Below are 27,017 nucleotides of genomic sequence, written 5' to 3' on the forward strand. Positions count from 1 at the left end.
AATTTTTCATTACTATTCATAAATATTCTCAATATTTCTCAAGTATTCTTACTATCCAAACGTAGCCGCCCAAAAGAGAGCATCAAAGCATACAGAAATGATCACCTAGATATGGCAATACCCATTGTCTATATATGTCTGAATATGAGAGTTGATTTCACTGTCTTCGTTGGCCAAGTTTGAATTAAGCATGCGCATAAATCATAGCTGAATATATTTTGGAAATTTTCCATAAATTCATGATCTATATTTCAACAACTCAATTAAAAAGAAAAGGAAAAAAAAAAACACAATCTGATGTTCTTGATCTCCAGATCAGTAGTTATTGCCCTCTGTTATATTCCCTTTTCAGGTTCTTAATAAAAGCAAACACCAACAAACTGTAAACTGAGGCCTCCATATTCCAGCAGAAATGCATATTGGACAAAAATAGTTCATATATATACACATTCTTTCTGGAAATGAAAAAGCATATCATGTAAAAGATTAATGAGTCTATAGACATGATATATAACATATCAACTTAAAAACTCCATGGAGACCAAAAAATTAGGAGCCAAAAAGAAAATAAACTAACATGCCTCCCAACTTCCTCCTCCATCTGAGTCTGTTGTAAAATTACTAAACAACATGTACAGTCCGCCTCGCACAGAACTTCGGAAGCAATCTATTCTACCAAATTAGATTTTGCATCCGAGCTTGTAGTTTGTTAATGTGTCAGCACTTCAGATGGGGAACATTTTAATAGGACTTCGCTACAGCACTGAAAGGAAGGAAGCATACTAATTTACATGGTGGCATGAAAAGTGAAGAAGTTGAAGTCATGGTGATAGATGCCGAGCTGCTTCAACCACGAATCCGCAGCGCTGTAGAGATGGATCATCCTTTCACGATCAGATGTCTGTGGCTTTATCCAAAGATCTCCTTGTAACTTGTAAGTAGCTAGACCAAAGGGAGGAAGAGAAATCCCACCATTTCTTTCTTCCTTAGATTTCTGTCCTATGTTTCCCATTACTTCATGATGGCACTTAGCATGTTCGATATTGGTGTCAGCATTCTCCATTGTATCGTCTGCAAGAACATGCCAGAAACAAAGAAGACACTCCTAAGCAGTAGATTGTTTTAAAAATAAGCACTACAACACTGGATCCACTGGTTCATACATGCCAACTCAAATTGAAAGTGAGCCTTTGTACAACAATAGCCACCAAGTACCCACATGGCCACCTAAATACCATGGAGAGCCTAAATAGTAAGACACCGCTTGGTCCAATGTAAGTGTCAGTGAAATTCTTGGACTAAATTTGAGTGTTTTCCACATTGCCCATCCACGCAAAACCAATACAATTTTGGAAATACTGGATGGTACATCACACTAGTGATGTGTCAACATTATCGGGCGCAGAACATAATAATAACAAAATAACATATTTCCAGCCTAAATAAAGTACCCATTACACATCTGCATGTTTTTGGGCCAGCTACTAATTTCTGAAATATGTAGGAACAAAATTCCCAAAAAGGAAAGTAAAGTTAGAATGCAAAGTTAATAAGTAAAACGGAAGAATAGCAAAGGTGGAAATGGTGTGTAGCACCATAAAGGAAAATAAGGTTGTAATTGAAGTAGTTTTGAGTGCAATCTCAAGAAGCCCATATTGTTCTACTTCAGAATGGGGAGATTTTCAGATTCCATATCTTGTCAATTCTATGGACGAGTTACAAGTCTTATAACCAGTTGAGCAAGTTCCAAAAACTATCTTAGATGGCTGCTCTCACCTCAACTTGTAAAGAAGCATAGAAGCTAGGAAAACAACAATTTGGACTAAGCCCAGTTGTGTACAACTGGGAAATTTAGAAATATGGAAAAATGGGTGAATATAGGCTTCTTGTTTATATATTAAACACTAATGGGTGAATATAGGCTTCTTGTTTATATATTAAACACTAATGGGTGAATATAGGCTTTTTGTTTATATATTAAAGATTGGGAGAAAAAACAAGTAACTGTTGTTCATAATAATATTAATTTAAAAATGTTAGAACAGAAACATAAAACATGAAAGGTGGAACTTCTACAATGAAAAATGATATGATATATTATGAGCTATGGGATCAACCCATACAAACATTCTTTATAACATAATTTGCTTTATTGGCAAGTATATAGTTGCATTAATTTGGTGGAGAAAATTTGAGAAACTAACACCAATGGCATCGGCCCTAGAATGTATTGTCTCAACATATTACTTTAGATATGTACTACCAGTCTTCAGGATTTTTTTTAATGAAATACCAAATTCAGAATTTCGCAGACAGACCCGAATTAACCAAATAAAGCTGTACATAATACCAATAAATTTAATAGTCAATCTAATGACATTTCAGGTCAACCATGTTTCATCCAATGTATCAACTTCAGCATAACTTGAAAATTGAGACAGACATGAAATTATGTAAGACGCAATACGGTACCCATATAATATGGGTTCCTTAACAGCAGTTCCTATAATGTAGAGTCCTGAAAGCTAAAGATAGATTCCCAATAAACTACCAAGCAAAACCCATATCACTCTTTTTGGCCCCTTGTATACGTGATTTTGCAATAATTTCTTCAAACAATGGGACTCAACAAAGAATGATCAAATCCACTCTTCATCTGTATCTTTTTCCAGTACAGCTGCTCATATTTATTCTTAAATTGGTAGTAAAAAGTTGAATATACCTTGGAAAGTTGAGGACAAAGTATGATAACTGAGGAAGCATGCCGACAAATCCTTTTCATTTTTCTGACTTGGAATGTGATAAATAGGATACCTAATATATAATAAATAAAATCAGACAATAGAATAGTTACTCTAATCAAGCACAAATGAATAAAGAAAGCAAAGTGTTCTCAGCCAACATAAAGAACAAGTTTAAAAAGCAAGCCCTTCAGATGCTATTCGGTGACAAAAATGGCAAAGGAAAGAGTACAAAATGTTGACAATGAGAAGTACATAGATTCCACAAAACTTCTCCCCCTCGTGTATTTCCCAAAGAACATTCACTAATCTAAGGGTTGTTTGGATTGAGAGAGCCTCTCAACTACTCATCTCATCTCATCTCATCTAATCATTACAATTTTTCCAAACTCCCACACAAAATACAATAAACAATTCAACTTTTTCAAATCCCAAAATAAAAATCATATTCTAACAATATTTTATTCAACTTTCATCTCATCTCATATCATTTCAACCACTATCCAAAGCACCCCTAAAAGTTGCAAGAATATGCATATAGAGGTGGCCTTTAACTTGCTTAAGGTCATCTATAAATTTAGAGTGAAGAGAAAGCTAGTAACAGGTTAGTCCCCAAAGAGTGAAGCTCTGCAGATTTGTCATTGCAAACTGACATTGGATGGTCATCCATCACAACCGATGATAGATTGTTTTATGACAGATTGTTTTATACTGTGCGCGCCATATACTAATATAATTAAAATCATAAACTGACTTTCAAGCTTTATTTTTGCAATGCAGGGGCTTCGATATATATGGCTCCGCGTTTCTTTGACTATCTGGGAGTATACAAGTAGGAAAATGCAAAAGGGTCGGCTATTTTCTGGTTTCTTTTTTCACACCTGTCATATTTCTATGAAATGCAGATATGCCCCTGGTTTTGGGGTTAGTTTTTGTGTCGCAAAGAACTGAGAGAAAACACAAAACCATGTTGGTGACATTGATTGTCATGTCCAAAGGATTTGATTTGCTCACTCCAGCTGTAATTTTGAATATTTTTTCTACCTGTAATCTTGAAAGTAAGTGGAAGGAAACCGAAGATCTCTGCCTCATTTCCGACACCTTTAAATGAGTGGGTTAAGCATTGCAGTGCGGCTCTTCTTTTCTCTCATCTTACATTCTTCTTACTCTTTTGGGGTTTTTTTCTTGGATGGAGTGTTACTGGGGGGGATGGTTGCTCTGCCGCTCGTGAGAGAGGAAGGGAGGGAAGGGAGGCATTGGAAATGGGGTTCTGGGACATGAGGGAGGCATGAGGGATGCTCGGTTTTGTCTAGGGTTTGAAATTGATCTGCCGCTCGGTTTGGTGTTCTTTTTTTAAAATAAATTAACATGTGGCAGAGCCACATCAAACGGGCAAAAGGAGCACTAAACTCTAGGCGGCGTAGTAGCACTTCCCAATGGTGCAATTAGTTTATTAGCAGTGACAAATTGTCATCGTAATCCTGATAGACATTTAGCAAGAAACATTAATCAAGCTTACCAAGCAACAGCCATCCAACTTGCAGGGGAAAGATCCACACTCTTGAGCGTCATTAACGACGGGCTACTTTGAGATAATTCAGTTATCTGAAAGGAAAATTCATTATATATACGTTTTCAAAACACTATAAAAGCATAAATTAAATAAATAAACTTTGAATGTTAGACGGACGCACAGATAACGACTAACATTATGCTTAATATGCAAGTATGACAGCTGGAAAAAAAGAAGAAGAGAAAAAAAGCTCAGAAAAAACAGCTAAAGAAAAATACCTTGTCCGAGAATGGGACTCTCCAGTAGGGGGAAGCGGTTTCAATGTACTGTAAGTAAAGGCAGCCAAGCCTATCCTTCATTGCCAATGAACCCTCTTGCTCTAAGCTTGAATCTTCCGAAACTGCGTCCCAAGCCTTGCTAGAGTAGTTGCTTAGAGACCTCGATAGATTATCACTCCCACTGTCATCACTCCAAGAATCACTTTCAAATTCTGCCACGTCACTGTCCTCTTTACGATTCCTATATGAAGGAAAGATGGCTTGCTCAGTTTCATATCCAAAATATCATACATAGCTAGCAGCAAATATGATCAAGTCGAATTGATTGACAAAGCATAAAATGAAATAGTTCCCATACCTGGAAGTGGCACCTGATTTGTTAGTGTATATCTGAATGGCAGATAGATAAGGAACATAGTACTGCATCACAGTTTCACCACCATTCATCAGTACTGGGGTGCCAGCACCATATGCACTCCATTCGTCATAGCAGTCCCAGAGATCTCTCAACGTGAAGTATTCAATTGTGTCTTTACCAGGTGGTTGCCAGAGGCTATTTAGATCATTAAAGCAGCTCTGGAAATATTTGACAAAACAAAGGAATCGGGGAATACATTCAATATTCTTGAAGTCTTAAATTGAAATTGTAGTGACTAATAAAAGCTGTCAACTGTATGTATTCATATATGTTTGTGCCACCAAAGGTAGTAAATCTTCCTAGATTTGACTTCAAAAATGGCAAAGAACATGTTTAAATTAACAAAAAGGAGCCAATATATACCACATCTGGAAGTGATTAAATGATTACAGAGAAGCTATTTATGTCAGAATCAAAATTGTTCATTTCTTTATAGGTAATATGAAAGCTTGATCGATGCTATATCGATGCTATCATAAAGTTTTCTGATAGCATATGCACAACTTGAAATCCTCAAATAGCAATAAATTGACAGGGTTATCTATCTTATGAATGTAGGGAAAGCTTACAAGGTCGACAAGTGCTGAGCACTCACACCGGATTGTGCATTTTGCATTTAACTGCAAAATGACTAACATGCCAAAATAGGGTCTCCATCGGATTATGCAAAATAAATGCAAATTGCATTTGTGCCTCAGTCCTTTGCTACTTGTGGGTTGAACCATTAATATATATATATATAAATTATTATTATTTCTCTCTTTCCTATCTTTCTTCATATTTCATTTGCAATTTAAAAATACTTGTGATAAAATTTATAAACATGATAAAAGCTATAATATTATGAGAATATTATATTTCAATAGAGAGGAAAAAAAACACATGATAAAAACTTTATATAACATGAATAAAGGTAAAAAGTTCACCAAAAAATATATTTGGAAAGCGAGAAAAAAGAAAAGAAAAAGAGGAACAACTTTTATTTTCATTTTCATAAATAACATGATAACTATTAATTAGTGTATTTGAAAAACAAAAATTGAAATTGAAAGGAGAATAATAATAATAATAATAATAATTTTTTTCATAAGTCACTATTCACTACTCCATACCCCACACCTTATGAAAAACACTCACACATCTTATTAAAAAGAAAAAAAAAATTATAGATATAAAATGTAAAAATTAATAGTGACTGATGCATAGAATTTCTCTAATAATAAACTAGAGAATATTCGAAGCCTCCGAGGAATAATTCCAAAGTGGCCCTAAAAGGACAAATATCCTCTCTTCGGCCGACACTATGTATGGACAGAGTTGGGACTGGGTCTGGGTCTGGGGACACCGACTCTTCAGTCTGCACAAACTCAATCTCCTTCTCTACCAGACAGATGCAACAGACACGACCAATAAATAACTAAATTTTTTAGTTTTTTTTGCGTTTAGATATACATATTTACGCAATATCCGGATCATCAAAATGGTCCCTACGTTAATCAAACATGAAAATGTTTTTTTTTTTTTTTTTTGTCTTTTAATTAATGCAAAACGTGTTCACTGATCCAACTCTCCATCAGAAGCAAAAAGAGTTTCATCGAATTTCACAACAAAGAAATCACCTGATCTGTAGATTGCCCACCGCTTTATGTTTCCGCCCAGAAATAAAATAGAAATTACGTGTATATATATATATATATATATATATATATATATATCACATGTTATTACAGTGATTCTTTATTGAGAACAAAAAAACATAAAAATTAACAGTCAAACCAGAAGCAAAACAAATAATAGGGAAGAAAGAGGATTGAAAAGAGAACAGAAACAGTAATTTACCTGAGGAAGTGGTCGTGAGGGAACCGTGGGGGTCACATGATGAAGAAACAGCTCCAGATTTGAGGAACACAACGATGTGAGAGAAGACATTGATTGATGGGGTACTGTTTGAAAACCCTCTGAAACACCAAGAACGCTTATATATATAGGAAAAACGTATACGAAATGTATGTGAGTTGGTAAAGGTAGTACTGAGTGATTATCCAACGGCTTGAATAATTATGGGTTGTGTTTTGGAGCTAGCTCTCTCAAAATGGGTAACCAAAGTCCAAACATGGAAGGTACCCAGAACAAGAAATTCACCTTCCTTTTTAACGGAAAAGGGCATTGTCAGCATCCAGAACCATTAATAAAGAAGGAAAAAGGATATATAGAAGAGGAAGAGACAGAGACTGAGAGCACCTCAAACTCTAATTAATGAAAAGGGAAGAAGGCCGAGAAGCAGACAATGAAGATGGAGAGTGAAACGTTTGATTGTTCTAGCTCAGAAAGCTTGAGCGGAGAGAAATCCAACATTGACCTTTGAAAATCTTGGAAGAATAGTATTAATTGATTGAGCTCGAAGCAGAAAACGGACTTAAATTCGTTTATTCTTTTAAGACTGAAAGGAAAGGATAGACATAGTGATGGGTAGAGAGAAAGAGAGTGCTTTGAGAAAATAATTTTTTTTTCCGAGTGACTGTTCAAAGACAGGAAGAAGGTGTGTCGAGGCTGTGAACGTTCGTTTCGCCGCGTGTTGTGGGAGGCTGTGACGGGATGTTACGGCTTTAGTTTTTGTCTTCTTTTGTTTGTATGTTTTGGATGTATACTTTCGTTTGTACATAAATGTGCGTGGTTTTCGCTACGAGTACGCACGTAGGTGAATGATTCAGATCATGTTAAGTCACGTGTCCTCTGTTTGGCAGTCGAGAAAAAGAAGAATGAAACACAGTCTGTTTGGCCATTTCTCCTCTGAGTTTGTGTCTTCCAGACGTTTACGAGTCGAAACATTGTCGTTGCTGTTGCGTCCGGTTCGGTTGAGCTCCATGCAGTCAACGTCTAACATGTTATTTATTGTCTTACATTCACAATTTCAACTGCACGAAAAAAAATGTTTTTGCTTTACACCCCCTCGTTTATACCCAATTTGTAAATTTAATTGGGTATAATCTCTCTTTTCTTTAAAAAAAATATATATATTTTTAAACATTAAAAAAAAAAATTCAATAATTATAACTTTTTTAAACATTAAAAAAATTAAAATACATTAGCGGTTAAACCTAAGGGATAAATTAGTATTTTCCTTTTCAATCAGTACTTTTCATCCAAGCGAGGTTGATAACTAGATGGAAAATGATACTTAGTACTGTGATTGCGCCCCCTCAAAGTTCTGGCTCGGATATTTTAATTTATTTTTTTAATGATTAAAGAAGTGATTATTAATTTATTAATAAAAATATGTATTTTTTAAAAAAAAAATGTTTCAAAAAATAAGAAAAAAAAGTACACTTTCACTAATTGAAAGTTTGAGGTGGCAAATAGCACCCTTACGAGACTATCTACTCGCCCATATCTACTAAGGCTGAGTACTTAGTAGATACTCGACGAGCAACCCGGATGAAGAATACTATTTCCAACCACCAATCTACAATATGGTATTTTAAGGAGTAAATAGATTTCGTACCATGATTTTATTAGGGGTTAAGGTTTCGTAATACATATTCTAAAATATTAAATTTGATATATATTATATCGTACTTTTAAATTATTAAAAGTTGATATTTTAGGAGCCCTCTCAAGCGTCAATCGTTGAGATTGTAACCCAATTTATTTTTCATATTTTTAATAGCTAGAATTAAATGAGAATGTAAAGTGCTAGTTTTTAATAGTTTGATGATAAGTATGTCAATTTTGATAACTTGAGATGGGAGGCTAAGTACAAAATCCTTGTAGTTTGAGGGTAAAAAGTATACTTTATCTGTATATAAACTATTAAAGTTACATTTTACCCTCAATATAACAAAAGATATATACAATCATATTAAGATTTGGCAATTAAAACAGTTGGGATAAACTGGTCATCAAACGCAAATTTGAAGTGAAACGCTCAGAAGCAAACAAGAAAAATATTCACATTCACACACAAGACACCAAGATCTCACACGCACCTCTCCCCCCCACGCTCTCTCTCTCTCAATTTTCCATCTATGTTTTTCTTTTTTGTTCTAGTGATTCGACTCAATTTGAGCCTACGTCTACTGGTAGGATCCCTAGAATATGGATGTTCGCTTGAGTGGTGTGTCGAGCGAGTAACAAGCAGACTCTCTGCTTGGATCCCGCTTGAGCTGACTGTCGAGTGAGTGTCAAGCGAACTCTCAGTATAAGTCCCGCTCGAGCTAACTGTCAAGCAACTGACCAGCGAACAACTTGTCTTAGCTTCGCTCAAGCAGGAAAATCACTGCTCGAGTAAATAAGCTGATGAGGCAATTTTTCATTAGAAATCAAGTCACTATAACAAATCTCCACCTTGGCTTGAATTCCATCAAATCTAAAACAAAAAATGAATTCCATCAAGTCAAGTTTCACCATTGGACAACAAAGACATTAAAAATGCCGCCAAAGATTAAAAAAAATAAGAGAGAGAACTCCACAAATCCTAAACGGAGCACAACATCTATCTTTGAAGAACTCAAAAGTGTTCAATTTCATAGACAATTTGACCAAATCAAAGGCTTGGTCCTAATGAAAAATCTCAATCTCTTCATACAAAGACAAATGCACTACGGTACAGACTGCTTACTTGAACAACGGCTTCTGAATACACACGAAGGCTAACAACAAATATTCTCTATCAAAGTAAGAAGATCACAAAGTCTGTATGAGCATATCTTGAATGTAACCAAACTGTCTCCTCTATCTACTAGATGAAACTATAGACTTGCTCTCATTGTGCGCCAATGCCAAAATCATAATCATGCTTAATTTCAATACCATAATCTAGAGTACAACCTGCACTCTATTATGAAACTCTCCCAGCAACTCCTCCTTCTTGCTATAACTCTGCTCTCCTTCGCTGTGGAAGACAACAAACGCTGTGAAAGAAGAATAGTTGACCCAATAGCAAACTATGTTGACCGCTTCACCCAAATCTCAAACCCAAAAGCATACTATGGGCTCTCCTCAAGAGTCCGATTCATCCATTCAATTACCTCATTTCTGTGGAGTGGATCCAACTGCACGGTACTTGACAATATAAAAAAATTCCATCACAAATGTCAGTATAAAGTAGCTTTATCTTCTTGTCTGTCACATTCTCAATAAAAAAAAACCTTGCAATGTTTGAAGATTATCAAACACATCACAAAACAAAGAGTTTACAAATAAATAAACCCAAACTTTTTCTCAAATGGTCCAGCAAACATGAGTACAACAAAGCATCACTTTGCACAAGATGTGTTCTAAAAATCAGAAAAAATAAACTACAGTAAACCTGATTATGCACTGTTCCACAAGAGTGCAATGCTAACACAAAAAATCAAACTTCCCCATCTTCTAATCACATAAAGCAAAAATTGCTTACTCACAAATGACCATGCTCGTTCACCCATATGGCCCAATCACAAGTACCATAAACGAGTAATACCTGAATCTAGAATATCTAAACATGTAACTGCACCAATCACTGTCTCACAAGAAGAAAATAAAGACCGTTTGTCTTCTTCCCTATCATTACCATCGAAGAGCCAATGTAGACTCGAATGACTCCACATACAGTTGAATACTGATAACCAAAGGAATCAAGAATGTCTAAAGATATAAAAATTTTCTTCAAATATGGAATATGCCGAACGTTAGAGAAAGTTCTAACGATTCCATCATACATCTTAATCTTGACTAAACCGATCTCAACAATCTCACAAGCCATATCATTCCCAACCAAAATGGAATCACTGCTGACTGATTCTTAGGTTGTGAACCAATCTCTCATGGGACACATATGGAATGTACAAGTTGAATCTATGACCAACTTGTCACCAAAACGGCCATTAGAGCTGCTGACTGTTAGGACAATATCAGAGTTGTTAGACTGTTATTCAACGCTAACAACATTGGATGAACTTTTACCTTTCACCTTGTTCTTTAATGTTGGACACTCGTTCTTGTACTTATCAAATATATGATAGCAGTGACATTTAATATTTTCTTGTTAAATTTTGAACTACCACTGGAATTACCCCTAGTATTTTCTGACATTCTTTCCCCGGATCTACCACTAGAAGATATTTCACAAACAAGCCATCAGCTTAATTATTTGTGCCTTGTACACCCATTTTTTTTTTCAACTCCTTAGAGTTCAAAACAGACTTTACATCTACCAAGGAGATAGTATCTTTACCGTACATCAAGTTCACAAAATTATCAAATGAAACGGGCAATGAACAGAACACAACTAAGGCTTGATCTTCATCATCAAGCTTTATATTAATATTCATTAGATCCATAATAATTTTATTAAATTCATCTAAATGATCAGAATAGGAGTACCTTCCTTCATCTTGAGAGTGTATAATCGTTGCTTCAAATACAGACAGTTGGTGAGTGACTTCTTCATTTACAGACTCTCAAGTTTCTTTCAAAGATTAGGATCAGTCTCCTCATCAGCAACCTCCCTGATGGGCACCAAGATGGACCTAATTTTAAAAATCCTTTGCAAGTTCCAAATGGATCAATTACAAGGTCAAGTGCCAAGAAGATCAATGACGTAATGCGAAGATTGGCACAATCCACTTAGGATGAATCTAGCAAGACTCCAACACTCAATATGGACTTGAAGGATGAAAATTCAATTTTGATTCATTTGATAAACTATGGAAGAGGGCAACAACATGACTTAAAAACTTTGAGCCCTTGAAGGCTTTCAATTTATTTAATTCATTTAAATGATTTATTTTATTAGTTTAGAATTATTGGGTTTAATTATGAGAATGGCTTAAGGGGGGGCCTAGTCAAGGGCATGTTGGAAAATTTATTATTTTGTTGAACTAGGGTTTCAAGAAGTACTGTAGCGAGCTAGGGTTTCAAAAGTACTGTAGCCGAGTTACTGTAGTGCCATATTGTAGTCTCGGCACTATTCACTCAGGGGTATTTTTGGAAGATGGGGCATTATTTTAGCTAGGGTTTTACTTAGGTTTTAGTTTAAATACTCTTTTTAGCCTCATTTTAATAATTTTATGAAATTTGATGAATTTATTCATTGTGAGTTGAGTTTTACTCCTCTTATTCTTAATTGAACTTTTGAACTTATCAATGGTAAATCACAACATTTGTGACGTTCCTCCTTATAATCTGGGTTCTTGAGACAGATTCTTCAACGGGTCTAGATTTTAATATAATTTAGGTTCTTGAAACTAGTTCTCTTTGGGTCTAGATTATTCATCCATTGACTTGATTTTGGCTTTATTGGGTGAGTTGTCAATTTGACTGTGAGTCCAAGGGATTTCATTCTTACGGGTTCATATCATTTGATATCATAGTCAGGTTTCCAATCAGGTCTGATTCTATCTTTTAATTATTGTATTTTTAATTTTGATTCTAAAGCTTCATTGTTCTAGGTTTCCAAAGAACAAAAAAATTGAAACAAAAAGTAGGCTGCTGAAATTCTTAGGATTTTTTGGTTTGATTGAAATTTGCATCTCCTAGGGTTTTAAAATTCTAGGGTTTCTTACATCTGTAAGTTTGTCCATTGCTTAGAGTGTCATTCTATTGATTCACTTCTATTTTATTGTCAATTCTTGTGTGCTTGAATTCAATTGTTTGATTTTCACAATTGAGTATTGATATTTGTGATTGAATTACAGAAAAGAAAAGAAAAGAAAATTCAAAAAAAAAATATGGCATATTCAAAGGTTGCTACATAGTTACAAAAAAAAAAAAAAAGAATTACATTTATTGATTGAGCTTTATTATCAAAGTGGCTGAATACATCTTTCTAGTTGGTATCTTAGTTTATAATTACTCTTTCCCTCGTATAAATTCCTTGAGTCTCGTGTCATTTTATTCCTTCATTGTTTCTTGGATCTATATTACTGGTTGGGATAATACAAGGTTATATTGTCTTGATTTTAATTCAACTAGTTCTTAAAGAACTTGAGTGGAAAACTCTTGAAGTAAAAGGCAAGAGAGTGTGAGGCTATTATAAAAAAAAAGCCAATTATGAGTGAGACACGAGTGAAGTGCCATTATTTGAGTATAAACATGTAAGAGAGTGTGTGAGATTTTCCACTAACATTTTTTTTGTACAGCACATTACAATGTCTCATTGGAGTGACTCATCACTAAAGGGGATGACAGGTAACTCATCATTTGTGTTGCAAGCCATATAACGACAGTTTGATCGTGTGAACTTGGTGTTGGATGAAGTGAGAGATATGATAGATCATCAAGATGTATAAATTAGAAATCTACAGGGCAGGAGAGATAGGAGGCGACGTGAGTCTAGTGTTGAAAATGAGTATGAGAAAGAAGAGTATGGTGATTCTCTTATTATTAGGCGTGCACTCAATACATAAATTAAGATGAATGATACAGAATAGCAGAGCGAGAATATTTTTCATACTAGATGCCACATCAACAATAAGGTATGTAGTATGATCATTGATTTGAAGAGTTGTATTAATTTGGCTAGCACTACTTTAGTTGAGAAATTGAATTTACGTACCTTGAAATATTTTAGACCAAACATGTTGCAGTGGTTGAGTGATTGTGGGGAAGTTAGGGTAAATAAGCAAATGCTAGTTTCTTTTTCAATTAGGAAATACCAGGATTTGGTCCTTTGTGATGTAGTGTCTATGCATGCTAGTCATATTTTGTTAGGGACTCCATGGTAGTATGATAGGAAGGTGATCTATGATGGGTTAAGGAACATGTACAATTTTGAAAATGATGGAAAAACAATCAAACTTGCTCCTTTAACTCCAACACAGGTCCATGGAGACCAATTGAAATTGAAAAGTGAGGTTGCTCAAAAAAGAAAGAGTAAAAATGAGAGTGATAAAAAAAAAGAGTGAAAGTGAGAGTGATTAAAAAAGAAAAAGTGAAAAAGTGATTGAGCTAAAAAACAAGAGTGAAATTGAAATTGAGCTGAAAAGCAAAAGTGAAGGTGAGAGTGGAAGTGAGATTGAGAAAAAAAGAAATAGCGAGGCCGAAATAGAGAAAGAGAGAAAAATGAGAGAGAAAAAAGAAGACAGTGAGACGAAGACCTCAAGAAAAAGAGAGAATGAGTTGAAAAATAATTGTGAGGTCGAGAATACAAAAAAAGTTGAAGAAAAAGAGAGTGACAGAAAAAAGAGAATGAAAAGAAAAAAGTGTGTAAAAAGAAAAAAGAGTGTGAAAGGGAAAAAGAGAGTGAAAAAGAAAAAAATAGTGGAAAGAAAAGAGAGAGTGAAGAAAGTGAGAGAAAAACAAAAAAGATAAGTGAGTTTTTATACTAAAGCGAGTCTTAATACTAAGAACTTGATGTATGTTTGCCTAGTATTATTGTCTCTTTGTTGCAGAGACATGAGGTCGTGTTTCCTAGTAGTGTATTTAGTGAATTGCCACCTATTAGGGAGAAAAAACACTATATTGATTTTGTGTCAGGTGCAACAATTCCTAACTGACATTTCTTTGAAAAACATGAGTCATTGACTCACTTGAAGGGACAAGGTAATTTGAATAGAATGCATGCCAAGTGAGTGCAATTCATTGAGACCTTTCCTCATGTATTCAAATACACACAATGTATGAAAAATTTTGTGGTTGATGCTTGAGCAAGAAAGTATGCCATTGTCTTCATTTTAGATGCAAAATTGTTGAGACTTAAATATGATAAGGAATTGCACGCTAATGATGATGATTTTGCTAGTGTGTATGGAACATGTGAGAAAGCATCATTTGGTAAGTTCTATAAACTAGATTGGTAGTTGTTTAGAGAGAATAGATTTTATATGCCTACTAGTTTTATGCGTATGTTACTTGTGTGTGATAGACATAGTGGTTTGTTGGGTAACTTTGATGTAAGGAAGACTTTCAATGTGTTGCATGAACGTTTGTGAGAGTATCATTTGCCATTCATTGATGTATTGTATGAACATTTGTGGAAATGTTATTTGTCATTCATTAATGTGTTGCATGAACATTTGTGGAAGTATTACTTGTCATTCATTGAATTTGCATATAATTGCAGTGGTTATTTTGGTGTAAGGAAAGTTTTAGGTGTGTTTCATGAACGTTTGTGGGAGTATCATTTGCCATTCATTGAATTATTACATGGACGTTTGCGGGAGTATCGTTTGCTCTTATTAGAGTGTGCATATAAAATCTTGCATATTACTATTTCTTACTCTCTGTTTGAAAGTGTTTATGATTTTAATCCACTTACTCATTTACCTTTGATGCTTTTGCTTGTTGATGATAGGAGTAGCTTAGATGAACATTTTCAAATTCTTGAGAAAATTAATGAAAATGCATATAAAGTGGATCTTTCAAGTAAGTATCATGTTTATGCTATTTTCAATATTACTAACCTTTTTCCCTTTGATCCAGGTGGAGATTCGAGATCGAATCATTTTGAGTAGAGGGGGGAATGACGGGCACCAAGATGGACCTAGTCTTAAAGATCATTTGTAAATTCCAAATGGGTCAATTACAAGGTCAAGAGCCAAGAAGATTAAGGAAGTAATGTAAGAATTGGCACAATCCACTTGGGATGAAGCTAGCAAGACTCCAACACTCAAGATAGACTTGAAGGATGAAGATCCAGTTTTTTTTCATTTGATAAGTTATGGAAGAGGACAACAACATGACTTAAAAACTTTGGGCCCTTGAAGGCTTTCAATTTATTTAATTCATTTAAATGACTTATTTTATTTGTTTAGAATTATTGGGTTTAATTATGAGAATGACTTATGGGGGGCCTAGTCAAGGGCATGTTGGAAAATTTATTTTGTTAAACTAGAATTTCAAGAAGTACTGTAGCGAACTAGGGTTTTAAAAGTACTATAGCCAAGTTACTATAGAGCCATACTATAGTCACGACACTTTTCACTCAGGGGTGTTTTTGAAAAATGTGACATTATTTTGGCTAGGGTTTTACTTAGGTTTTGGTTTAAATACTATTTGTAGACTCATTTTAATAAGTTTATGAAATTTGATAAATTTATTTATTATGAGTTGAGTTTTACTGCTCTTGTAATTGAACTTTTGAACTTATTAAAGGTAAATCATAACCTTTATAGCATTTCTCCTTGTAATCTGGGTTCTTGAGCTAGGTTCTTCAATGGGTCTAGATTTTAATATAATCTAGGTTCTTGAAACATGTTCTCTTTGGGTCTAGATTCTCTATCGATTGACTTAATTTTGACTTTCTTGGGTGTATTGTCAAATTGACTGTGAATTCAAAAGATTTCATTCCTGTGGATTCATATCACTCCCTCAAAACTCCATCTAATAGTGATAATAGAATAGCATTGTGTGTCTTCTCTTGATGATGCAAGACAATCATAGAACACCTTCCCATTTAGTACCTTTGATAAACCTTGTTGTTGCAGCAAAACTTTCATCTTGATGCACTATAAAATGAAATTGTTCTAACTTTTGAATATCTCCACTTCAAACTTTGTCATATCCATCCCTCAAGATCTTTCACTGAGCTTGGCCCTTTGATACCAATTTATTGGGGCAAATTGGTTATCAAACACAAATTTGAAGTGTAACATGCGGAAGCAATAAAGAAAAATAACGACAATCATACACAGGACACTAAGATTTAAGTGGTTCGGCTCAATGTGAGCTAAGTCCACTAGCGGGGTCGGTCTCGATAAATTCACTATCAACAAAGGTGGAGTACAATAGATCAATCCCAAAATCCTTAATCCAGGGCCCCAATACACCCAATGAACTCTCAGGAATCTCATAAAAGGATCACACATTCTCTCTCTATATTTTGGCTGCTCAAAAGTCCAATACATTAAAGAATAAGATGTATTTATACTAAAATGTTGTGGATCCCTAGAATACAGATGTTCGCTGGAGCGGTGTGTTGAGCGAGGCTCGAGCGAACATTAGGGTTTACGCCCGCTCGAGCTGAGGGTCGAGCAGGTAATGAGCGAGCTCTCTGCTTGGATCTCGCTTGAGCTGACTATCGAGCGTGTATCGAGCAAACTCTTTATGTAAGTCCCGCTTGAGCTGACTGTCGAGTAACTAACGAGTGAACAATCTGTCTGAGTTTCGCTCGAGCATCAGAATCACTGTCTGAGCAAACAAGCTGGTGAGCCGCCTTTTCATTAGGAATCAAGCCACCTCAACAAAAACTATCACATAAATTGAATCTCACATTATCAGTTGGATATCAATTTCGGGATTGGAAATGTATTTCCTTATCTAATGTTTGGCCTATAACAATAATCCTTAGACACCTGAATCATCCTAATAGAGATGAGCTAAACCCAAAACTAGAGGCACGTTCAAAAACAAGATTTGTGCTAAATTAAAACAATTAGCTTATAGTGATTAAGGTAAAGTACTCAATCCATATATATTATGGTGCCACCAATCGACATAAGTTAAAATTAATATCCTACGAGTTCTTTTTATATCTACAAGCAATAATAAAAGAGAAATGATTTGTACAAACTCCAAATAGACAAAATTCATACAAGTCATTGTAAAAAAGTAGACCCCACCTAAAAAGTATAAAAAATATAGAAGTCCCCTTATAACCCGTTTAACTTGTTTCATATAAATAGATTGAGCTGATGTGTATTCATTTTTTAATCTAATTAATATAATTTCATATATAATACAATGATAACTAAATAAATCAATAGAGTTACAATTGGATCCATTATAAAATATTTTATTATCGATACCCAAACCAATAATATATAAAAATATTAATATTCTCATAAAATAAAATTATGTATTAACAGAAAAAATGAATAGCTAAGATATTAAGGAGTCAAATATTAATATTAATATTACATTCTAACAATAAAAAAAATGCATATAAAACTTAACATTTATAAAATTTAAAAATAGGTTTATTCATGTTTTACATATTGATTGCGGGTTTCATGGGTTGACTCGCAATTGACCCGTTTATTGCTCATCTAGTTTTGACCTAAGTCCATTTATATTAAATTTAAATCCATTTATTTTGTATCGTGCTCTTATCGAATTTATGGGTGGTGTCATATATTGCCAAACCTATTGCGGACGTTGCCAAGAGTTGCGATTGTTCAGTAAACCATTAAGATTTACAAACCCGTACTCTTCATATGTTTTCGAATCTCCCTCACTCTATTTTGATAAGTACCTTAGGAAGATAGTTTGTATTTTTGAACATCATGACAAGATTGGAGGTTTGCAGTTGAGATGAAAGTTAAAAATTAAATACATTATTGTTAGAATATTATTTTTTAATATTATTATTGTTTTGAGAATTAAAAAAAGTTGAATTGTTTATTATATCTTGTGTGAGAATTTAAAAATGTTATAATGATTAGATGAGATGAATTAAAATAATTTGAGAAGCTTTTGTATTCAAATTGACAATGATTTCATTCTTGGGTTTTTGGTATTAATAAAAAATCCGTACATAAAAAAGTTACAAAGACTAGGAGTAAAACAAACTAATCTTTTGAAAACTATGGAAAAATGATTTTAAAAATATAAGATAATTATAAATTCAGTACTTAGCTTTCACCTTTTTATAAATTTAGATCACATTTTTCAACATTTGCCACACTGATATATAAGAATAACAAACTCTCAATTAGGTATTATTGCCAATCTCTTATTAGGAAATTAGCAAAAGTGTCTAATTATGAATTTTTTAGAGTATTGTTATCGTCTCAAAGAGAATACATAAAAATAATCTCACAAACTGACGCGACTTCATGTAGTCTATTTGATTTATTTTATAATAAAAAGTAATTTTGCAATCTGATAAATCACATCATTCCACATCAGTTTATGAAATTATTGTGTAATCCATTTATGGCTAGAGTATTTCCTTTTTGTTTTATTCTCAAATATCAATATTTTAAAAGGTGAGAATTATAATTGTAAAAATTAAGGTATTAGTTTTGTGATTAACCCTAAAAATAATGAGTCACCAGGTGGTCAAACGGGCCTCGGGGAGGAATGGGTTGGGTTACCTACTTGCCCTTATTGGATGGTGAAGTTCAACGTTGATCCAAAACCTTGAAGAGTGGACCTTGTGGGATGGATCTTGTCAAACTCTTAAGGGGTGGAGGACCCCCAAAGTGCAGCCATGTGTCGAGATTAACTACAGCTAAAAGGGAGGCCTCCAACTTCATTGTCGGCCCCATACACCAAGACTGGCGGAAAGGTTCATGCATGCGGCATGCCCAGCATGCCATAGGTAAAAGTTCCCACTCAGCCCGATAGTACCAGCAGGTCACGAAGGTGGTCAAAACAAGTTCCCAATGCTTGAGCTTTTTTGTATTTTTTTTCTCTAATTTTTTTTCATGCTTTTCATAAAAAGTGCTAGAGACGAGCTCCAAATACATAAAACTTGTATAAATCTTTTGTAAAAAAGTGACTCTAAGAAAAAAAAGTAAGCTTTTCACACGTTTTCATGGTGGGGCCACTTTTTATAAAACACTGCAAAGTTTTTACATTTAGGCCTTGTATATATCATTATTTAAAAGTGTATTTTTCATTTATTTTAGCTTTTATATTATTTTTATTTTGTAACTTAGTAGTTTACATGTTGAATTAGGGTTTTGATAGAAACCGACGTAGCCAACTGTCACTAATCGGAACCGGAAGCGAGAGTTCAGAACTGACTGAAACTAATGAAGAACTGGTCAGCCGACTGTAGAAAATCTTAGAAACCATTGTTGACAGGTTTCATTCTAGTTTGAACAGTGCTCAAACTAGTGAATTGACCTATAATATATATTATTTTATTCTTAAATTAAACGGCATCTTTTTGAGTTAAGGTTTAATAACCCCGATGCCACTCCCTTCTTCCTTATTTCGTCTCTTCTTCTTCATGTTGTTTCTCTCTCTCATCACTCAAAGTCTTTAATCTCTCTCGGCTCTCCCTCCCTCAGCCGGTGCAGCCCAGTCCCTCTCAACCGTTGCCATCGCCGCCCATAGAAATTCTTTCTTCTTCGTCGCTTCTTCCAAACTTCTCGCCAAGCCCCAGCCACTTTTAGATTTCAGGTGATGCTCGTTTCAACTTTTCTTGTTACTTTCTTGTTCTATTGCTTTCTTCTTCTTTTTAACTTTCCCTTTGAAATCATATTATAGATTCTTGGAGTTGGAATGTTGTGAACTTGTGAATCTGGGATGGAACTTGTGAATTTGTAAACCGATGATGTAGCACATCGAGATAGGACTCAAGCAAAAATCATAGGGTTAAAAAATCGACCCCCAAACACCGTCAGATTCTGGTCAGTTCTCTCTCTCCCAATCAGCCAGTTTCGGTCAATTCTAGACATTAAAAATCTGCCGGATCGATTTTCAACCCTATGTTGAATAAAGCTAGCATGGCTAAAGGCACACATAAGCTTTTTGTTGGCGTTGACATGATGTTTCCTTAAAATTATAAATAAAAGGACCATTTTAATTTGAATAGAATCCTAAGATTTAATGCTTTATGAAATAAATGAGAATGGTTTTTTTTTTTTAACTCGAAACCTAAGGACTAAATAGATAATTAACCAGTGGGCGGCAAAAAAAAGAAGAGTAAAGCTACTCTCACCGCTCCCGGTCCCGTTCCCGCTATATTTTTTTTAATTTTTTAATTTTTTTAATATATATATTTTTTACTTAGTGATTAAGTAAGTATTTTTTAATGATATTGTAATTTTTTTTTATTTTTTTAAAAAATATTTTATAGTGTTAAAAAAATATATGTATAAAAAAATAAAATAAAAAAACACAACATTTTACACTATCGGTGGCTCCTAGCGGGACCGGGAGCGGTGGCTGTAGAGCCACCCAAAAAAGAAACCTAGAGAGAGATTCTCCACCTTCTCTCTAAAAAGAAACCTCCCCAAGCATCAACGAGCTTGAGGGGGCTCCTGCCCCCTCACTCCCTGTGTTTTTTTTATTTATTATTTTCCAGTTTTTAGTTTGTGTTTTGTTCTCTTTTCTGTGCTTTTTTAGGTCTAATAAAGGAGGTGATCCATTCTCAACAATTTTTTCGCCTCTGTTCTCCATCAAAAACCCACAAATCCTCTGGGTTCAAAAGTGTCGCCTGATGCATTTTTTGGATGGGCTAATTGGGTTTGGAGCGATGGTGCTCGTTCGGTGCTCGTTTGGCCGTGCTTTGTGAGATGGATGCCGGTGCTCATGATGGATGCATCCTGTTCGAGCTGCCTGGTGGTCGCGATGGTCATCGATGGGTGGAAGCCAGTGTTGCAGCATGCTAGAGCTGCCTGGGTGGCCGTGATGGTCATCAAGGGGTGGTTGTGCGATGGCAATCAGAAGGCCGTGAGATGGTCGGGCTCTTGATGAGTGCCGTTTGATGCGATGGTCATTGACTGGAGGTGTTCGTGAGGAAGAAGAAAAACAGTAAAGGGAGGGGGTCACGGGTATAATAGGAGGAAAAAAAAGGAAAAAGAAAAAGAAAAAGAAAGAGAGAGAAGATGGATGGTGGAACCAAAAGGTCAGGTTGAAGGCCTAGAATGGACCCAGCTGGGGCAATAGCTGGTCAAGAGGGGCAAGCGTTGTTATGGCTAGTGTCGTGTGGCAGAGCTCGTGCGTAGGAGGGTCTTCTGTGTAATGGAGGCTCGTGTCTGTGTGAGTTGGGTGCGCGTGCTGTCTGGGCTCGGGAAGTCGATGCTTTCGGTGGGTGCGCCGTCTGGGTTCATGCCGATGCTTGTGGTGGGCGGCGGTAATAGAGAGGGGGATGGGCTAGGGATTGAGAGAGAAGAGGTAGGAAGGAGAAGAAGAAGAAGTTAGTAAAAGGAAAAGAATAAAGAATAAAGATAGTAGAAAGGGGCGGCGGGCAGAGAATGAGATGAAGCCCTAGTTCCTCTTAGTAGTTTTTATGTGTTTTATGTAGTTTTTAATGTGCTTTTGTACTTTTATTTTTAATAAAAATAATAAAAAAAATAGTCTATTGGACTTGGTGTCCATAGCTCTAGTGCTTCTCTTCCTTGGAAGAGTGGCCGCTTAGTTCTGTTTTTACAGAGCGCTCTTCTCTATTAAGAGAGAGTTTTATAGAAGTTAAAACAATATCCGCCACAAAAGAATTTGTGTGCGGGGGTGCCCCAGAGCAGATGCGTAGTTTGACTTGTAGTTCAGGTTTTTCCTGTATTGACAAGTCACAATTGTAACTTAGATTTCTTTAAATGGAATGAAGTCTATTTCTATATATATATATAAAACAGATAATTAACCCTTGGTGGGAAATGAGCACTTCCAACATTTGCCGTCATCTTTTTGCCTTTCCTTATTGCCGAGATTTGATAATAAAACAAGCTAGGTGTGTTAAGAGAAATAGTCCCAACAATTATTATTTTAAATAGAGTAGGATGATACTCTAATTTTATTAATAACTCTCATTTATGATGGATATTATACATAGGAGAGCAAGAAGTTACGGTCTTCTAAAAAATATATAGATCTATAAAAAAACTAGTACAAATAGGCCAAGCGAAATATTATCTCAACATGATCATAGTATCAATAAATGTTATAAACAAAACTCCAAATGGACAATATAAATGGATTTGTAGGCCAAGGTAGCTAGAAATAAGGGTTGGCAATGGGGCCCAGACCCCCACCCCACACTTATATATTTTATTAGATAAATATATATTTATATATATTTATACTATACATATTTATAAATATTTATTATTTGTATTATATATAAATATAGTAATATGTATTAAGTAGAACTTTTACTTAATATTTTTTATAAGTTGTAATATAATAGGGTAACCTTTTATAGATTGTCAAGACAATACAAGAGTCTCACATTGCTTTAGTGTGAGACTTGTATTGTGAAGACAATGTATAAAAGGACCACCCAACTACACTACAACTTACACAAAATATGCACTAGCAACTTAGTTTTTAAATTATAGTCATATTTACAAATTTAAATTTACAATTTAGGTCTAAAAATATATTTTTGATCACTTTTGAATCTAGGAATAATTTTTGGGCCTAGTGGACTGTAGTCCATTATTGAAGTGGGTGGGAAGTGAGGCAGATTGGGAGTCCGTCCGGCCCCCTGGGATGCGGGGAGGGGGTAAAAGTCCCACCCCGGCTCATGTAGTGCGGGGAGGGGGCTACCTTGCACCGTATGGTGGGGGTAGCACCCCTAGCTAGAAATGAAAGTTTTTAAAATAGTCCAAAATTTTTAACCTTGCGTAGGTCTCTTTGTGAACCATATTAGTTGGCTAAGTCTAAGTCCCTTCTTTTTTCTAAATCCAATGATGTAAAATGTGAACCCCTTGAAATAATACATTCAGATCTTTGGAGTTCTCATACCATGTCACTTTTATTGATAATTTTTCTTATTTTACATGAATTTATCCTCTCCACACCAATTCTCAAACATTTGAGTGCTTTGTTAAATTCAAATATATGGTAGAAGACTTGTTGAATTAAAGGATGAAGGCATTTCAATCTGATGGAGGTGCAGAACTTACTTCTACTCAGATTCACTAGATTTCTTGAGTCCAATGGCATTTTGCACAAACTATCTTGTCCCTATATTGTACAACAAAATGAGCTAGCCGAGAGAAAGCATACGCACATAATGGAGATTGGTTTGGCTTTATTAGCACAACCCAAACTACCTCTTGAGTATTGGATAGATGCATTCAATACTATTGTATATCTTGTCAATCTTGCAAAGTCAGTCACCTTATGTTCAGCTTATGCACAAACAACCCCTGACTACTCCCATTTTAAGGAGTTTTGGTTGTGCTTGCTTCCCATTACAACAACCACAAGTTGATGTACAGATCCAAAAAGTGCATCTTTCTCAAACATTGCTCAAAGTACAAAGGTTACTAATGTTTTGACTGAGTGACTCAAAAACTTATCCCGAGTATACGTGATTTTTTATGAAGCCTCATTCCCAGGTCAAGATTGTATTCCATCTCAGCAAATGCCCTTTACACAAGAATCTACACACCAAGCAAATACCACTTCACACCAAGCAAATATTCTTAACCGTGCCAAAATGATTGGAGCCAAGCTTGCTAAGACTCCACTTCCTGCTAGTTCCAAACTATCTAAATATGATGGGGACCCCATTGAAAATGCTACAGAATATCACCACCTAGTTGGAGCATTGTAATTTTCACACTAACTAGGCTAGACATTGCCTTTTCTGTGAACCAATTTTGCCAATACACATACAATCCCACAACCACTATAACGACCCGATCCTAGATTATTAGAGATAATTACGAATATTTTATTGGGTTTGATAATTAGGTTATTTTTTTTATTAACATTTTTATGGAAGAAGTACAATTAAATTTTTTTACTTTTTAATTTGAGATATATTTTAAGATAGATTTCTAGATAGTGTTTTTTTTTTGAATTTCTTTCCCTATTCCGTGCATGTATTCCTATATTGTTGGATTTCCAATTTGAATAAGATTCTTCGATCAAAACCAACTCCCAACTCCAACTTTATCCAATTTCCTCATCACTCACGATATCTCCCTCCCTCTCATCTATAAAACTCATCCTAGACTCCCAGAAATAAAAACAAACAAATCTGGAAAAAAGCCCCTCATGTCGCTCCTTCACCCAATAACTTACATCCCTTCCACTTCTTCAAGGCCTAATAGTTCTACCAACGCTACCGAGTCCCTCATGCATGATGGAAATAGCCAGCCACAAACACACAGTAACCCTCACGATCTTTCCATTGCCACAGCTAACCGCACCCCACAAGGTTGTCCTTGCACCACCTGTCCACACTAGCGTTCACCATGCAACACCCCTAGCTCATGTCTCCTCCCTCAGCCATAGCACCACAACGAACGACTCAATTGTTGCCCCTCTTCTCTCCTTCCATTGTAAACCACCGAAAAATACCTTTGCCGAGTTGGTTCACATCGTATACTCCACCGTGACTCCTAGCCAACCACCCAGACCTCACCACCAAAGCTAGCTGTGAACCCACGTTGGAAAACAACACCCTCAACCTCACTGAAGGATCTCTGCTCTTGCATTCGAAAACAAAGCACGACTCATCCCTTCACAAGCTGCCCAGCCGTGAACCACCCACCACCACCATAGCAGTCAACATCTCCAAGCATGGCAGCACCACCCCAGAACGCACGGTGAAAATACCACCGCCCTCTCTCTCGGTAACCTGCCTCCTCTCCCTCACGCCGTGTCCTCCCCCTCTCGTTCATCTCTTCTCTCTCATCACTCTCAGTTGCATTGTGATTGCCCAACTCGCCATGAAGCACCACTATGCCCCTCCCACTTCCAGTCACTGCTAATCCCCACCAGCTGATCATGGTAAGTCCCTGTCCTTTGCCTCTTGTATAAACCATTCCCGAATGCATGAAACCAATAGAATGGATTTTAAGGGAGTAGGTTAAATTACAAAAATACCCATGCCTATTTAGGATTAATGGTTGGGAATATTTTTAGGAAGCTTTTAGGAAATATAAACTATTTTAGTATTTTAGATTATAAATAAAATCACATGTTTAATTAGAAATTTATGTAAATTACGTGTTTATTTTTATAGGCAACCGATTACGCACCAAAAATAGTAAATTAGCACTACAAGGTAAGTAGCATGATCATACCCTTACACGTATGTATGGTAAACAACATGTCTTTTATAAAAATATTATGCATGTACTCCCTCCTTTGGAATCCCCTTTCTACGTACCCAAGTCATGATAAAATTATGAAAATCAATGATTTTATGTGAAGAATTATGTATTAAATTGTTTATGAAATTCATGATTTTATGAAAGAAGTTATGCATTAAAAGAGTTATAGAAAGTCATGATTTTGTATGAGAGTTATGCATAAAAATAATTATGAAAAACCATGCATGATTTTATGTGAGGAGTCATGTATCACGACATGTTATGAAAGAATGCAATTTCATTTGAAATCTATGATATGATATGACAATATATGACAAGTATGCATTTTGAAATCTATGATATAATATGACAATATATGACAAGTATGCATTTTGAAATCTATGATATGACAAGTATGCAAGTATGATTATGATGAAATATGAATGATAAAATATGTAACGACCTATATTATGATATGAAGACGGTACCTATGTATGGGCATATTGCATTGTCAGGTCGTACATGTTGGTAGTGCACCCAGTATGTTTTTTTTATGTATGGATTTCACAACTCGCGGTCACGGGCGGAATCATAATCTATTTAGATTCGCTAACCCTAACTCACGAGGTCAACAGTGGGTATCGGCCTTTGATAAGTGAAAGATAAATTTATGTTCATGTTCATGTTCATGTTATTTACATATGTATTTATGTGTATGCACGTTTTTCAAGAAACCTTATGTTTATTATGTTTACTGTATAATGTGTTCCTTATTGAGTATTCAACTCATTTTTGTATATTTTTATATTTTTAAACCACCCAGGTGATGACATTTATAAGGATGAGACTGCAAGACAGGACTTGACCCAAGGAGGCGAGACAGAGGCATAGATAGTTTATGTCATGTTCAGTTTATGATTTAAGGTTTAAATAAATTATTTTGATAAGCACATGAGATTTTAGTATATTTTTTAATAAGTACTTTCGTAGACTCTATTTTGGATTTTAAGTATTTAATAAAGTTTGTTTTATTTATGGAAATATTTTGCATTTGGCGCGTCATTAAAAGAAAAGTTTTTAGTCAAGTTTAGTAGAGCACTGGCTCCCCAAGAATTCTAAAAATGTCTTTATTGGGGAGCAGGGTGTTATAACCACACACTGGACAAATGCAAAAATGGGTCCTTAGGTATCTCAAAGAGACCATTGATCGAGGCTTATTCTTTGGCAAATGACCTTTACATCTACAACCATACAGTGACTTGGACTAGGTAGGGAATCTTGATGGTCGAAGATCCACCTCTAGTTATGTCATCTTTCTTGAGCCTTCTTTGATTAGCTTGAGTGCAAAGAAGCAACCTGTAGTATGTAAACCAGGACTAAAGTTGAGTATAGATCACTTGCAATGGATACTACAGAGCTTTT

At 35.3% G+C, this 27,017-nt stretch overlaps 1 protein-coding gene across 1 annotated transcript; it reads right to left on the reverse strand.

The window, feature by feature from the left end:
* Positions 1-378: 378 nt before the first annotated feature.
* LOC109013782 lies at positions 379-7,471 on the reverse strand. The gene is made up of 6 exons (XM_018995986.2): positions 6,790-7,471; positions 4,891-5,108; positions 4,533-4,773; positions 4,261-4,346; positions 2,723-2,814; positions 379-1,071 (listed from the first exon to the last, which is right to left on the reverse strand). Exons 1-6 carry the CDS (start codon positions 6,877-6,879, stop codon positions 788-790), a joined length of 1,011 nt encoding a protein of 336 aa, XP_018851531.1. The 5' UTR covers positions 6,880-7,471; the 3' UTR covers positions 379-787.
* Between the last annotated feature and the right edge of the window lie 19,546 nt (positions 7,472-27,017).

The sequence above is a fragment of the Juglans regia genome, chromosome 15 (assembly GCF_001411555.2).
Source record: "Juglans regia cultivar Chandler chromosome 15, Walnut 2.0, whole genome shotgun sequence".
NCBI lineage: Eukaryota > Viridiplantae > Streptophyta > Magnoliopsida > Fagales > Juglandaceae > Juglans > Juglans regia.